General features: G+C 36.5%; 1 protein-coding gene across 1 annotated transcript in view; it reads right to left on the minus strand.

The window, feature by feature from the left end:
* Positions 1 to 16,481, minus strand: part of RALGAPA2 (Ral GTPase activating protein catalytic alpha subunit 2) — a 295,774-nt gene that overhangs the window by 143,101 nt on the left and 136,192 nt on the right. Inside the window, exons 21-23 of the mRNA XM_011371357.2 lie at positions 12,527 to 12,720; positions 11,623 to 11,721; positions 11,233 to 11,388 (exon numbers count right to left, since the gene is read on the minus strand). Of these exons, the coding sequence (XP_011369659.1) occupies positions 11,233 to 11,388; positions 11,623 to 11,721; positions 12,527 to 12,720 (449 nt within the window). The remainder of the gene's footprint in view (positions 1 to 11,232; positions 11,389 to 11,622; positions 11,722 to 12,526; positions 12,721 to 16,481) is intronic.

Here is a 16,481-nt window from a genome sequence, read left to right on the forward strand (position 1 = left end):
AGCACAGGGCGCCTGCAGTGTGACAGCCAGTACTCCATGGGGACCCAGGACAGAAAAGCAAATAGGTAACACAAAGGCATTGGGTCTTGACAAAAGAATCATGCTGAACATGTTCAATGGAGGCCTCTAGTATAGGGGGGAAAAAGTAAGTATTTAATTTTAATGTCTTATTTCTAAAATGTTCTCATTTGCTAAAGTTTCTCTAGCCCACAAATACCTACGCCGAAGAATATTTTTCTATTGAAGAACAAAAGAAATACTGTTGTTTATTGTTTCTACAGAAAACAGTGTTCTCTTTAAAATGAGTTCCAGTAAATAGCATTAATAGCTGAATAATCTGTAATTAGCACACTATCACTTATTGTTATATATTAAAAAGAAATCAACAGACAAAAAGAGATCATTTCTCACAAGGAGAGCACTTTCTCACAGAAACAAAACTTGCAATTTAAAATGCTTTGCCTGATGTTATTTCCTTGTATCCAAACCTATCCTTTATGGATTATAAACCATAGCCATCATTTAAAATCTCTTATATTCAAAATCACTCCTTTCCAAATGGGAGTTAAAGCACCCCTGCTCCTCAGTACAGAGTAGAACCTGAAATACCACTAGAAGCCATCTCTCTCTCAGCTTTTCTTTACATAAATTCTCTTAAAACCTTCGTAGAATTCTAAATGGGAATAGATAATCTTGCAGGTCAACAAGTGGTATTTCAAACAACAGAGAATCCCTTCTTCAGTGACCACACCACCACCTATTGAAGGCCTAACTGTCCTCACCTTTCCAAGTCCCCAAAAAGAGTCACAATGACCCCATTTCACAAAACAATAAGCTCAAGCTAAAAAAGGCTATGTGGGTGATCACTGACTCAAGGATGCAGAGCTTTAAGTGCAAGGCCAGGGCTAAAGATCCAAAGTAGATGTCCCTTTCACCCATGCAGCCATGAGATAGCTATGCCAGAGAGCCTTGGATGGATACTTTAAAGTTTGAGAGGCTTACAAACCCCAAATCATTCACCAGCCATATCTGAACAGGACGCTGGGTTAGAAAGTGTCTCTAGTGATGAGCTGGAGTCTTCCCTCAGGCCCTGCTCTGGAAGTAAGACAGTCTGACCCTTCTCCCAGCACAGACAGGGCTCCAGACATTTGAAGAAAGCAATGATCTGCCCATGAGTTGACTCTTCACTAAGCAAGCTGTTCTCCTGCCATTCTTCATCCTCTCAGCCACTTGGGCAGGTGCATAGGGGAAGCAGAGCCACCCTGAACCCCTCCCTGGCTCCAATCAGTCTTGCAGTGCCTCGAGCTTTGCAGGTACAGGCTATATTACTTATTCAGATTAGGCTTCCAGACAAAATCTTAGATATTTTTCATGTTGACTCTAAATTAATCAAATGCACTCCATGTCTTACTTCTTAAATTGATTTATAAAATATAAATGCAGAATTTTATAAGTTGAACCATATGAAATTGCATCCCCACTTTTTGAAAAAACAGTTCAATAATGGCAATTTTTGTATAGTTTAACCTAAAACATTTGCCTCTCTAACTTTAATCTCCCTGGTTGAATTTCTGTATGTTTTAATTTCCTTGGTTAAACTGAGAGAGCTAGTCATTCATACTTTTTTTGATTACTGAGTTTGTCATATAATTTATATTACCTGCCTCTTCTCCTTGGTGTCATCTACTAAAACAGGGTTTCTCAACCACAGTACCACTATTGACACTTGGGATCATAAATTCTTTGTTGTGGACCTGTACATAGTAGGAACTTTAATGACATCCCTGGCCTCTAACTACTAGATGCCAGAGCACCCCAATCCCCACTTGTAACAACCAAATTGTCTCCAGACATTGCCCAGTGTCCTCAGAGAAAGGAAGGTAGCAAAATCCCTTTGTGTCCTAGGAATCACTGTTCCAGGGTAATGAACATTGGCTAGCTCACCACTATAGAAAGTTAATGCCTGCTTTAAAGTTGATAGTTGGAGCCAGAATCTCAACCAGAATAGTTCAGCTCAGCTACTTTGGTCACCCATTCTTCTCCATGAGGCAATGAACGTGGTTTAAGGTCTTCCTTTTTTTCCTTAATTTTCTATCAATCAACACATTTATTGAATGCCTGCTCGGTCTGAGAAAAGCAAGATATACTCCCGTGAGTCTACTAAGGAAGATTCTGAAGACTTGGGCCTTGCAAGATATCACAATACAGTCTCCTTCCAGAGACCCCAGGGCAAAAGAACATTTTCTCTACTGAAAAATGCAGCCCACTGCATACACTATATCATATGGTTAACGGTTCATTAAGAACAAAGTCCTTCAATTTTCCACATATGTTGAGTTGATAGTACATTGCATTTTAATGTTTTATTTCATGGAGCACGTATTTATTAAACATTTATAACTAAATATACAAAGTTCATTTTCTTCACTGATAGCATTTACTTGAAAAAAAAAATCTTTACACCTTTAACTTGAAAAGGGAAAATCAAACCAAACTCTAGTTCCTGGCCTCTCAGGTAGTCTTCCTGTCCTGATCAGCCTCCCATGCCATCATCTTACCCTTTCTAAAGTTGTGTAACGAGTTCACCGCACATGTGTTAAACCTCATAACCAAAACCTCCACCATCTGTTATCTTCTCCATATTTCTACTTTCCTTATTTAGGTGTAAGTGGGCTCAGTCAGTAGCCTACTAAAAATAATTATTGGTTTCACAGCTGTAAAATTAAAAAAAAAAACCTTCCAGTTTATTATTCTGATGTAGTTGTTCACCTTAAGTCTTACAGCCACTGGCGGCTGAATAAAGTTATAATGCTTTTTTTTTTGATAAAACTTCGACTAACTATGGCTTATATATTCTCATGAAACATTACAGAAAACACTCAGAAAGCACTGGATGTTGCTTGATGGTATAACACTAACTAATGATAGATGCTACATTTTATCACTCTGAATTTATACAATAAGCACATAAGAATCATCATTTACTTAATGATATATGTCAAGAGAGAGTTGATGTACGCCATCAATCCTTGTAAATATTATTCTTCCATCTTACCTAAGTCAAACTTGAAAGTTTTGTTTATTGCTTCAGTAAACCTTTATATTCCCATTAAAATGAATAAAGTAAATTCGAACTAATAAAAATTGTATTATCAGAAAAATAAGTTTTGTATTGGATTTTGTTAACCAATGCCACCATAAAAACAATTAATTTAAAAAAAAGAAAAATAAGTTTTGTTTTTTAATGTCAAATTACTTTCAAAAACAAAAAGTAATTTAAATGGCTAACAAAAACATAAAATAACAAAGACCTTTAGAAGTTCTGGTTTAACAACTATAAATATGTTTATAGTTTGCACATCGACTATTTGAATTCCAAGAGTTAGAAAGTATGTTCCCTTAAGTGGAGAAAAAATGTTCCTGGAAATCTTTCCCACATATTTCTACCTCTTAATAGGCAAGAATTCTTTGGGGACACCTCTTGGTGTAGCCTTCATATACTGCTTAGTCTGCCCTTGTGCTACGATGTCCATGGTGAAGAGAGGGATCACATCCTACCTTGCCCCTCGCCTTTTCTCAATTCATCTTCTTGCTTTTCTGAATTGACTTCTGCTTTGAGAGATAATGAGAGTAGTGCCAGGAGGCTCTACCTTTTCAGCGTACCTACCATGCAGTACTATGTCTTACCTGTCCAAAGTATTTCTCTCTCTCTCTCTCTCTCTCTCTCTCTCTCTCACACACACACACACACACACACACACACACACTCATCCATCTGTGTCTCAGTCCTTATTAGGTAGGCCCTCATTACCTTGCCCCTAGGCTACTACAATTTCCCTTTCTGTGCTTATTGAGAACATTTTCTCCTGATTATAATCCATCTCGCAAAACCACTGTGATTTAAGCTTCTTAAAAAACTTTTTGGTCATGCTGAGTATTGTGCTCAAAAACTTTCAACAGCTTCCAGTATCTATGGGATGAAAAAGACTGAATCAAGGCTCTCTACAGTGCTGCCGGCATTCATGTCCATACATTATTTCCACACATATATATGACACTAAATCAAAACCACGATGGTCACTGTTCCTTGAACATGGCCTGAGAAAGTCTGTGTCTTTGACATGTAAATTTCCACCCTGCTTCTTGTGATACCATCTTAATTCAATTTATCCTTGAAATTCCTGCTCAGATGCAACCTCACCTGTGAGCTGCTTTCAAATCAACTTAACTAGAAGGGTATTCAACACAGTGCAATTCCTATAACATGTGTATCACTCATTTGGCCCTCTGCACAAATTGATGGATATTACAGATATTCATTTATGAGCCTCATACTACTGTATATATATTTAGAACCTGATGAGGTCTTTACTATAGTGAGGAAAAATATTCCACGTGAAAAGTTTATCAAACCTTTCGCTATATTTAGTAAAGAATGATGCGACCCTAATAATAAAACTCCTAAAAATAAATCAGAGTATACAAGAATGTTCAATAAGAGGGGGCCTTAGAGGTCCTCTGGTCCAGCTCATTCACTTGACCACCTGTGACCAGGCAAGTCCCAGTGTCCAGTGGGTGACAAAGCTAAATCTAGCACCCAGGTCTTTCAGCTTCCAATATGATGCTTGTTATCATAAAAGTCAAATGTTGTATATGTTTAAAGCCACTCTGTATCCTACAATCTTGGGAGATACATTTGCCCATTCTTAAAAATCTTAGGAATAAGGCTTGGAATTAGTCTTATTTTTTACTCACTTACGACCCTAATGGTTTTTTAAAAATTGTTTTTAGATGAAACTTTTAAGTTAGCCTTCTAAAGTTTCTCTAGTGATACATATCAAGGTTAATATTTAATCCTCTAAACATCAGTTGGACCTTTAAATTTATATATATGCACTTTGTTCTATGAGTCCTGAATTAAAATCCCATTAATTCAAACCTTGGTTAAAAAAAAAAAAACAACTTGCTATACAGAGTAAGCACTTTAGAGATCTATTAGATTTCCTTGGATATGAGGTAAACAAGTTCCCTAATTTGCCATCTTAATCCTTCATTCTCTGAAACTGAATACTCACTTATTTTTAACCTTAAATATATTTATAAGTTTATGTGTATCTAATACAAATAGTTGTTCTAGTTATAAGTATAAATTTTCAGTGAAGAACAATTCTTTGTCTGAGAAAAGGTGATGCAATTATTACATATCACTGCATGATACAGGCTGTCTGGGGTTATTAAAAGAGTCAGGTATGGCCAATTTACAAGTAGCACCCCTGCACCTTGCTTTCATAGCTCACTGCTGAGTCTAAAGCTCACTGAGGGGCCCCTTGGGATCTTTTTACAAACGACTGTTTATTATAATATTATTCCATCATATACCTCATGAGAGGCGGTTGTAACATCCGTTAAGAAAATCATGAACTAATCTGACTTCTACGATAAAATATTACTGTATATATGATGTTTAAAATTATTTTTTCTTTAATACTGGTGTGGCGAAATATTCATTAAAATATAAAGTTAACAAAAGCAAAATGTTCCTAAAACAAGTTAAATATTCTTGGCTACAAAGCAAGTAACCAAAATTAAGGTACGAGGGGAGTGGGGGAGAAATGCTCCGAGTGCATTTAACAGTTGAAATATGAACCAGTGTTGATCGTGTATCACCAGTGCCCAGCATAATACCTTGCACAGTAGTCAACATCTAAAGGCAAGTTTTTACTTTGGACAACAATCTGCTCTGCTAAGATTAAGAGGAAAGAGATTTATATCAGGGCATTAGATGGCTCATAGGAAGTGCCAGGGAACCAAGCATGAACCTTCTACCACCAGGAACAAGGTGACAAGCAGAAACAGCCAGGCACAGCACAGAGCAGTTCCAGCAGAGACTCCATGGCTTGCTCTTGCCGCCAGAGATGCAGGTGCCTGAGGAGAACTTCACAACAGCTGCTGCCGACCACTCCCCATGTCAGCTTTCCAGCACCATGTAGGTGCCTCTGCCAGATGGAACCTGGGTTGATGTCGACCCAGCTGCAAGGAGCTGGGGACACACAGAGTTCAGCTTTCTGGCTTCCATCATTCATAAGGCACACTGGGTGGGGTGAGGAATGGGTGGAAAGTGAGCCCATGGCCACACAAGAAACGTTTCTGAATCACACAAGGGTTAAACATATCATTACTATATTTGACCCACAGTGTGGAGAGAGGTTATTTCTCCATATATTCTGAAATGCTACAATTCTTTGGGTGTCCCCAAAGAATTCTTGCCTGTCAAGAAGTAGAAATATGTAGTTCATTTTTAGTCAAATCATTATGTTCAAAGGCAAGAAAATACATGAAGGAAAAATAACAACATTTAAGATATCAGAAAAATAAAATAATTTGGTTACTCAAGTTGTTGCTGTCCTCCTCACTCTCTCTGGTATACTGCAAGGGCTCACACTTACTGAGGGCTGTTGTGTCCAGACTCCAAAATGAGTGTATTAAATGTTTTACCTCATCAAACTCTTCAAACAACCCTCTGAAGTAGGCACTATAATTGCCTGCGTTTCGGCACAATGGGGTCACATGACTTGGATATTAAGGGAATGGCCAAGATTGGAGCTCAGACAAGCTGTTTTGAAATCCATGTTCTTAATTGTTACATTACTTCATACTATATTATACTGTATCATAACTTTATAATATCATGATTCAGATTTGTAGCTGGATTATTACCTCAGGGCAGAACAATACATATTCCTCCAGCTGAGACAGGCCTCATGCTTTTTTGGTGTGCTAGCAAATACAACAATAGGCTATTATAGATGAAAATAAGAAAGAACTACATTTCCCAAAATTTCTACATGCAGATTTGCAACAATAAATTTGCATTAATGTAAGTTTTTCATTTAAAAGAAAACTTAACTTTGATGTATAACAGACAAATTACATTAAAATGTTAAATCTGTAAGTCATTGTTAAAAAATAGCTTACTTATTTTAAGCAAAGAAAACTTTCCAGTCTTTGATATAAGTTCTTAAAAACAAAAATAAAATTCCTTTCCTCAACTGTCCTTTTCCATTTCACACATATTGATCTTTCCATATGTTTTAAATAATGATGAAATTAATAGGAACTGTTTTTAATGAATCCAAATCATAATTCCTTTCATGTCTAAATATTCTAGGGAAGACTGAGGTGAAAAGCTGCTTAAGCATTAGGAAAACCTAAGAAGAACCAGGAACAGCTTTAGAAGAGGAGCTGAAAAATGGTGATGAACTGGGAAGACAACTATGGAAGGAAAGGTTGGATGCAGTAGGGTACTCCAATAAGGATTCTGAGGTGGGGGGACCAAGGCCAAAGCCTAGATAAAACAAGACAGAAGAGAAGAATACAACCAATTTTGACCAAATTGTTAGCTGTGAATCAATGAAAAAGACTACCCTGTGGATAATTCATACTTGCCTATGAACTCTAACAGCCTTTTTTAAAAGATGTGCCACTGGGCAAAAGTTCTCAGTATTTTTTGAACCTTACTTATTTACACAATGGGTCATGATATTTATCTAACTGAACTGCAAGGAATAATCAATGGGACATCCTCACACAGCTCCCAGCAGAGTCTGGCACTGTGGGTGCTGGGGAAACAAGATCCTCTGCCCTGCCAGCCCAGCAGACACAAAGTAGCCAGGCAGAGGAAAGCCAAGCAGAAGACCCCTTCACAGCAGGCTCTGCAGTCTCATAATTCATCCAAATTTTGTTAATAATTTATAGTTATTTTGAAAATCTTTATGATCCTAATTATTTTCCTAAACCAGTAACAAGATCAATTTTTGAAAACTTCGTAGGAAACATAAAGCGATTTTAAAGCATTTTTCTCATACTGACAAACCATAAATTTGCAATGTGGGAAATGCTATTTGACAAAATCATTGTTTTAGCTATTAAATTATTGTTATTAGAATAGTTAAAACTGGTCCAACTAATATCGAAAACAGTTGGTTTGGAATGTAACGTTTTAATTTCTGACTATTCAGTATATATGTATTATTATTTTTAAATATAGAGATGACTATATTTGTTTACATAAATAATTCGCTATCACATTATACGAAACCAAGATTTTACATGACTGCATTATAGGACACAATCTGTAAGATATCTATTTCACAAATAGTTTTTTTAATTTAAAAAAAAGGTTTTTAATTACTAAAAGCAGAAAAAAAATTAGAATCTTAGAGCGTATTTCAAATTCAACACTTTATTAGCCACTGCTAATATAATTTTGATACTCTCAGATTTAGGAAAACATTTGTAAAATGACCATGCCACAACATAATGCTCACAGGGCTCTAAGTCATGAGGCAGTTTTAAAGCTTAGTGGTAGTCCTTATACACAGCTGCAAGTTGTGTAGACAAGTGTGCCACCCGGAGGAGAAAAGAGGAAATTCTCCTTGGATTTTATTTGTAAGACAAAAACTAATAAACATTAGAAAAATTTTAAATTATTTGCTATTACTTATCTATTCAAAAATAAAAAAAAGTTATAAGGTTCTCTCTGCAGGAATTAAGTCTTTTAGTGCCAAGCTACATAAAATTGTGGCTTTTTGAGAACTCTCATAGCATAGAAACAAGCCCTGAAGTGGTACTAGTCATAGGTACACAGTTTGCCAATTAAAAATTTGAATTTAACTGTATTCTTTACAGCAAACGATTTCTTTTATTTTAATAATTGACATTACATGTGTTTCTAGAAGTACATATGAGATCTGGAACAACTATCATGATCTATTTAGACACATGGACCCAAAGTTAAACTAATTACCAGAGATATTTCTTAAGTGAGAGAAGTTTCATTAGAAGATCTTCTGCATAATTTTCTTCCGGCAAAGTAATAGTTTATTTAGAGTAATTCTGTTTGGCAGATAGTCAGGGCTGCTAAAACATACCAATAACCATTAAGGTTAAAGCGAAAGTCAATTTTATTAAACATACAGAAAAAATTCAAGCTTCTAATGGCCTAAACAATAGGAAGATTATAAAATAGAAATTTATGATATTGCTGTTTTTCTTAGAAGTCTGGACGTTGGGAATACTGCTGGCAATGGGCCACCATTTAAGATTTACGTATTTTACAATGAACAACAAAAAATCAAACTTAACAGAAAAACATGGCATCCATTAAAATGAGAAAATAATTTTAGGTATAAAATTTGAAAGTTCCTTTTTCTACACTGTAAATTTCTATTTTTCGAAATAATGTTTTGGGTTCTCAAATGTTAATAATATACTCATTTTATCTCATTTTATAGTTTTATTTTCACTCCAACACACTTTAAAATAGAAAGATTCTAAACTCACACCTAGATGTTAGGAATACTAAGTGTTTATTGCTGACTTCAAATTTTTTCTATTAAATTAGAAAATTCTACAGTTATTAATTCCAAGTAAATTTTTTTCCTGCAACATCTTATCAAAACACTGCTTTCAAGTACCGCTGTTAACTAAACTTTCCTCTCTTGGCTGTCACTGAGGGATCTCATTATTATCTGTGAGAGTTAATTCTCTTGCCTATTTATACCCCTTAATCTTCCACATGCTCTGAGTTACATCATTCTGTAAAAGATGCTTCCACCTGCAATGATGGCTGCAAAATATCTAAGCACGAAGCACTAACAGTTCTACTTTCACATCTCTATTTCTACATTTATTTGGGAAATAAACAAGACTATGGATCTAAGTCCAGCCTGATATATAGACGACCTTTATATGCTGCTGAAATTGGAGCAAATCTGACAACTCAGTAGTCAATATGGCTAATAAATGTTCAATGATTAAAGCTCAAAGTGTTTATCAGGGAATATATTGCAAGATTTTTAAATAGGACCTAAGGGTTGAGAAGGTTTAAGTGCATTCTGAAGCAACAAAGAAAAGCTGGTTAATCAGGAGAATGACCTACATATATCCTAGGATTATTAAAAGTTCTGTGTGTCTGCATCAAACATTCCATGAGATGATGATGTTAATAGTCGTCTTAGTATTTTCTACATTTTCCAAATTTTGTACAATAAAGCCAGTATCACTTTTATAAAGAGTAATTAAAATTACTGAATAATACTACTATTTCTTTAATTCTTTAATTCTTTTATTCTTTAATTCTACTTATTCATTAAATGAAATAACTCTTCTGCATTTATAAAGAACAAAAGAAATACAGATAGGATGGCTACTTGTAGTCCATGAATGATTCAAGTTCATTGATAAGTAACCACAACTTAAAGGGTAAACTCTGAAACACTCCTCATACCTCTAATTGGTCAAGAAGACCTAGTGATAAAATTAAATGCTTAAAATTTCTTCAATCTTTCCTATTCCTTCTTCTCCTCTCCAATGCTACCATCTTAGTTCGCATCATTTTAAATATCTATATTCATTTAACCACTTCCTAATTAATCTCCCTGTCTGCAGGCCCAGCCTCCTACTCTTTGCTACCATTGTCACATTTTTAAATCCATCCTCCAGAGTGCAGAATAATCTCTGTGAAGTACAAACCAATCACATCACCTGTATGCTTAATATTCAGACAGCAAATCAAGAGTCAGAGTGATCCTGTGCCCCTCCTCATCCTCTGCCCACTGGCAGGGGACTTCCACAAGGAAGGAAGTCTAGGGACTGGCCACATTCTACACTGTACACCCTCGGTCTGCAAGGAGGGGCTGTCGCAAGAGGCTCCTTTGGCCTTTCTGTTTCAACTTAACCACTGATTCTATTTCTTTGTGGAAGAAATTAAAATAATTCCTTATAATAAAGAAATGTCAGGACCCCTAATTTATGGGTGAGGTCTTCCAAAAAAAAAGTCCTAATTCCTAAAACCATAGTTTTCAAACATTTTTAAATGACCAGAATCATTTTCTTTAAACAAAATCTAATGAAGAATCCCAACAAAAAGAGGTTGAAATAGCATTTTCGAGATTGACAACATAGGCAGAAGTTAGATCATATTAAACTGTATAGGCCATAGAATAATATTCAAATTTGGTTGGTGCAATGCAAAATCAGTGGGGAGGAGCAGGGATGTGATAAAATCTGATTTACGTTTTTGAAAGACCAATGTTGCCATGTGTAAAAGAGCTGAAACTACTGAGAATTTTAACACTTCCGATATATTTTCATCAATCTCAATTTAACCTGCAAAGAGTGATATGCACTTTCCAAATAATGGGCTACCATGATAAAGAAGTCACAGAATACCTGATCCTCGCTGGTTAATCCCAGGTGCATCACAAGGTAAAAATGCACCAGGAAGTCTGAGTTTGGCAGAACATCCTGGCGTCTGGTCATCATGGCACAGATCAGTTTGTAGGCTTGTAGTTTGCCTTCCTTATATTCATTTGGCAATGTTGTCGCCTGCCAAGGAGATGATGTTTAAAGATTTAATCAACTCCAGATGCACAGCATTTCGACATTTCATTTACTTCTCAGTTTTCCATAAGAGTTGTTTATGGAGATGTGGGACATATTGGCTTTAGTAAGACCCCGTCTGTCTTCAAAACATGCAGTCTTGGGCAATTACATTTTTAAAACTCAATTTCAGAAAGGAAGAGGAAATTACAATAAAGGAATAAACACATATCCACTTGCCTTAAATAGCCATGATGCAAACATTCTGAGTGGTGGGATCAAGACCGGAGGAGATGGAGAAGATTGGTTATCCAGGCTTATTGCTAGATTATCCCGTATCTAATTCAGAAAGAGGAAAATTTTAGGAAAGGCAAGACGGTTTATCCCAATGACATTTCAATATTGTGTTCCATTGTCAAATAGCTGTTTCCAATTAAATTCCTAAAAGTTGAGTGAAAACCCATAATATTTACAAGTTTTCTTTTTTTGGTGAGATCTATTGTCCTTTGAATTTTATGTCTCACTTACTGTATGTGGTTTTAGATTTAATACAAAACCAGGGCATTGTTTTTCCTTGACTGTTAATGCTTGGAGAGGTCCTGAACTCCAAATGAAAAAGAATGGTTCAACAAGTTACATTGTATAAACATGAATCATGTTTTTTCTTTTTTTTTTTTAAATACAGTAACATGGGGAAAATGTATGTAATAAACAAAAACAAAAACCAGAATGAAAATTGTATGGCCTCTAAGATTTTACTTTTGTAAAAATGTGTTTATCCCTAGAAATAAGATTATATATTACTATTGGTTACCTTGCAGGATGGTGATGTTAATGTTCTTCTTAGTATTGTCCTACATTTTCCAAATTTTGTACAATAAAGCCAGTACCATTTTTATAGAGTAATTAAAATTACTGAATAATAACCTATTCTTAATATATTATAGCAATATTCTTATACATTAAATAACTCTTCTGTATTAGATAACCAAAATATAAGTGTTATTTATTTTTGATAATCATACTTTGTATACCTAATTTTTTTTCCAGAATATGTTCAGTAGTGAACTGCAACATAGTTTTCATGTTAAAAGATAAGTCAATTTTCCCATATTAGAATAAAAAGTAACATAGCAAGACATACCTTTGCTAGTTTGTACCAGAGTTCATACAGGTAGCCAAAAACTTTGGCATGGATTTTGGGTGACTGAATATTATTTACATCTCCGAGGATTCCCAAGACTCTTCGCCACAACACAGCAGCAGAGTCTGGGTGCCAACCAGTGAGGTTCCCTCCAGCAATTATACTATAGTCATCTGCAAGGCATTCGCTGCTATCTATGGAGAAAAACATGTGTGTTAACCCTAGAAACACAATCTTGATTTCATCATTAGAGCCTTTTTTTTCTTTAATGCAAATTGCCTATGCTTGAAAATTTTTGTATTCAGAGTAAAATAATTAAGATGAAAAGTATAAAATAGCTGAAAATTTGAAAGGATATAAAATCAGGATCAATGAGAAAGGTCAAATGATTTTAATTCTTCAAACTAAAAGGGCAACAACCTAGAGATGACAAAACACTTCCTGGAAACCCTTCTAAGAGTTTTCTAAAGGAGGGGAGGGGAAAGGGAACTTGAGTAGAATGGGTAGGAAACAGGCCCATGAAAAATAGGTGGCCAGGGAAGGCCTTATTGCTGAAGTGACATTTGCAGTGGTTGTTAATCTTAACAGGTTTATTGGGGGTATAATTGGCATACAACAAATATTATCTTTTTAGATTCAAGGTGTTTTGAGAAATGTATATACAATGATGTAACGGTCACCTTAAACTGCCACCATAACTGAGATATGGAAGAGCCTCATCATAACAAAAGTGCCCGTTTAGTCAGTTTCCTCCTCCTATTCTTTGCCCTGACAACCACTGCTATTTTTTTGCCTTTTCCAGAATGTCATATAAATGGAATCCTACAGTATTGTAGCTTTTCTATTTTAAAAAATGTTTCTTTCACTAAGCATAATGCATCTGAGATTCATCCATGTGGATGTGTGCATCAGTTTGTTCCTTCTTATTGAAAATTAATATTCCATTTTATGAATGTGTCATATTTTGTTTATCCATTCACCAGCTGAAGAACATTTAGATAATTTCCTATTTTTAGTGATTATAAATAAAGCTACCATAAACATTTACATATAGGTATTTGTGTGAACATATGTTTATAGTTTTCTTTTGTAAGTCCAGAACCACAAAACAAAACACATTTGTTTATTCTTTCTTTTGTGGATCATATTTTCTAGTGAATCCCTGAGAAAGAGGCATGTCCTTCCATATCTGAAAGTTTGTCCCTGACTTATAATTCATAGTTTGACTAGGTACAGAATTCTGTGTTGGAAATGCTTTGCTACACTTTCCAATAGTTTCCTTTGTAATTTTAAAGTTAGCAGCATTCTGATATTTGAAATTTTTTTAATGAAAAATTACTAATTCTGGAAAAATTTAGTATCCTGTGTTTGCATCTAATATTCTCAAGATTCATAATGTGTCTTGGTATTATTTATTTTCAACCACTGTATTTGGCATTCATTAGGTCCTTTCAGCTATAATATTCAATTTTGAGAAATTTTAATTAATTATTGCATTGATAATTCCCTTCTCTAATTTTTCTCTTTCTCAACTTCCTATTTAAGGTTCAATATCTTACATAGGTCTTAATTTTCTTATCTTTCCATTCCTATTTCCCATCTTTTTGATTTTTATTATACTTCAACTCCAATTTCGTCTTCCTTTTCTTCTGTTGGCTTGATTTTATTTCTACTGTCATATTTTGACTATCCAAAACTTCTTTCTTGTACTCTCTGTACATTTTTATATCGTTGGCCCTTGTTTCATATAATACATAGTTTTAAAATTCTCTTTTTGTAGTCTCTTCTATTAAGATGTGCTCCACCCTACTCCACCCACATTTTCTTATATCTAACTCATATTTTCATACTAGGAAACTTCTTCAAATAATTGGGAGCCTTGGTTATCTGCTCAAATTTAAGAATGGGCTACAAAAATGCTGAATGGGAGCTTAGTCCACAGGCATGGTCTTTGGTGGGTTTCACCATATTCTTGGAGATCCTCACATATACATGGATGGATGGACGGACGGACGGACAGACAACGTTTTGGGTTTTTTTCTAGAATTCAAATTCCAAGAGGAAGACTCTTCTATCAGTGGGTATGAAAACCTTTAGTTCCTTTGTCTCCAAGACAGTACCTCTATATTCATCCATGCACTGGTGACTCCAAGCCAGAAACCAACTAATTTACTCTTTCCATCTTCTATTGTGAGGTTCTAACTACTTCTTAAATACACTTACAGTCTTCATGTTTTAAGCTCCATCATTACCTCCTACTTCCATACCTACTTTGTGTAGGAAATTTTCTAACTCTTTTAGGAAACTTGTAATAACCAAAGTCAGGTTGCTTCCCGGCTTTCTCCACTACTGACAAAGGATTTTGTGTTCTCAGATCTGCCAAGTCCTATACATCACCTATCTGCAACTTCTAAAAGTGGGTTACAGCTTCCAGTCAAGATGGAGGAGTAAGTTGGTAAATGCTGTGCTTGCACCCTCCCAAAACCACATCATAATTACAACTAAAATACAAAACAACCATCAATGAAAATCGCCTGAAGTCTAGCTGATCAGAAGTCTTGTAACTAAGGACGTACAAAAGAAGCTATCTCAAGACTGGTAAAAGGGGTGGAGACTTGAAATAGGCTGGTCCCATATCCACGTGTGGCAGTTAAAAAATAGGGAGGCATATCTCAGCTGCACAGGTTCTCCCTGAGGAGCGAGGGGTCCCAGCCCCACACCAGGCTCCCTAGCCCAGAGTTCTAGTGCTGGGAAGAGAAGTCCCCATAACTTCTGGCTGTGAAAACCAGTGTAGATTGTGGCTGAGTGAGACAAGAGGCTGCTGGAGTCCCAGATGCTCCTCTTAAAGGGCCCACACATGAACTTACTTGCTAACACTCACTTGCTCTGAGCTCCACCAGTGGGACAGCAGCTCGAAAGGCATCAGGTATATACACAAGGAACTGAATTGTCTGGCTTCAGGGAGAGGGCTGGAGGGGCAGCTTTCTCCTAGACAGAAGTGCTGGCAGAAGCCATTGTTACTTTGTTGAGCCCTCCCCAAACCCAGCCTGCAGGTACAGGCAGTAAACAAGTCTGAATCTCCATCTACCTGGCAAACAACATTCATCCCACTCTGGTTACTTCCTGAGACCCCACACTCCCAACTAGCATGCCCACCAAGCTGCTTCCAGTGGCTTTTCCATACAAACAGCCAGTCTTGGCTCATGTTGTAGACCTTCCTAAAACTTCTCAAAGAACCTTAAGCATAGATATAGATAGAAAGATGGAGAAAGAGATGGAGAGGAGATGGGGGGGAGGGGGTAGAAAGGGGGAGGGAGGGAGGGGGAAGAGAGAGAGAGACAGAGACAGAGACAGAGAGACAGAGAGAGACAGAGAGACAGAGAGATTTATTTGTTTTTTCTAGAACTCATATTCCAGGAAGAAGACTCTCTCCTGCTCAGAGAGTACATAAACCCAAAACAAGCAGCATCTGGCCTCAGCATGCCCTGTACCCCTTTCTAAGTAGCCCTATGCCCTGCACTAGTGGAAACCAGCCTTAGTTTGCAGCTTAACATCTCCCAGGTATCTCCAAGCCCAGCGCAAGTGGCAACTGCCAGTAGATGACTTTGTAGCACATACCAAGTGGCCACAGGCAGGGCACAGGCAGCAGCTGACCTTGGCTTGCACAAGAGCCCCTCCAAAAAGGTCCCAGAGCCAACATTCCCAGTGGCTAGCTTCTGACAACACCAGAGAATCACCCAACTACCTCCACAAACAACATACCCAAAGGGCAAACTAAGCAGGCACCAGAGCCCTGCTAAACTAAATCCTGCTCTGTAGGGTCAGGCTCTGCACAACAGCTTCTTCACTATAGTCACAGCCAGTCCTCATGACCAATTAGCCTGAGGATTAATCCTTCCCACAGACATGCCAACAGCAATCAAGGCTCAATTATAACAGGAAGGCACACATGACC

Source organism: Pteropus vampyrus, unplaced genomic scaffold (genome assembly GCF_000151845.1).
Source record: "Pteropus vampyrus isolate Shadow unplaced genomic scaffold, Pvam_2.0 Scaffold7, whole genome shotgun sequence".
NCBI lineage: Eukaryota > Metazoa > Chordata > Mammalia > Chiroptera > Pteropodidae > Pteropus > Pteropus vampyrus.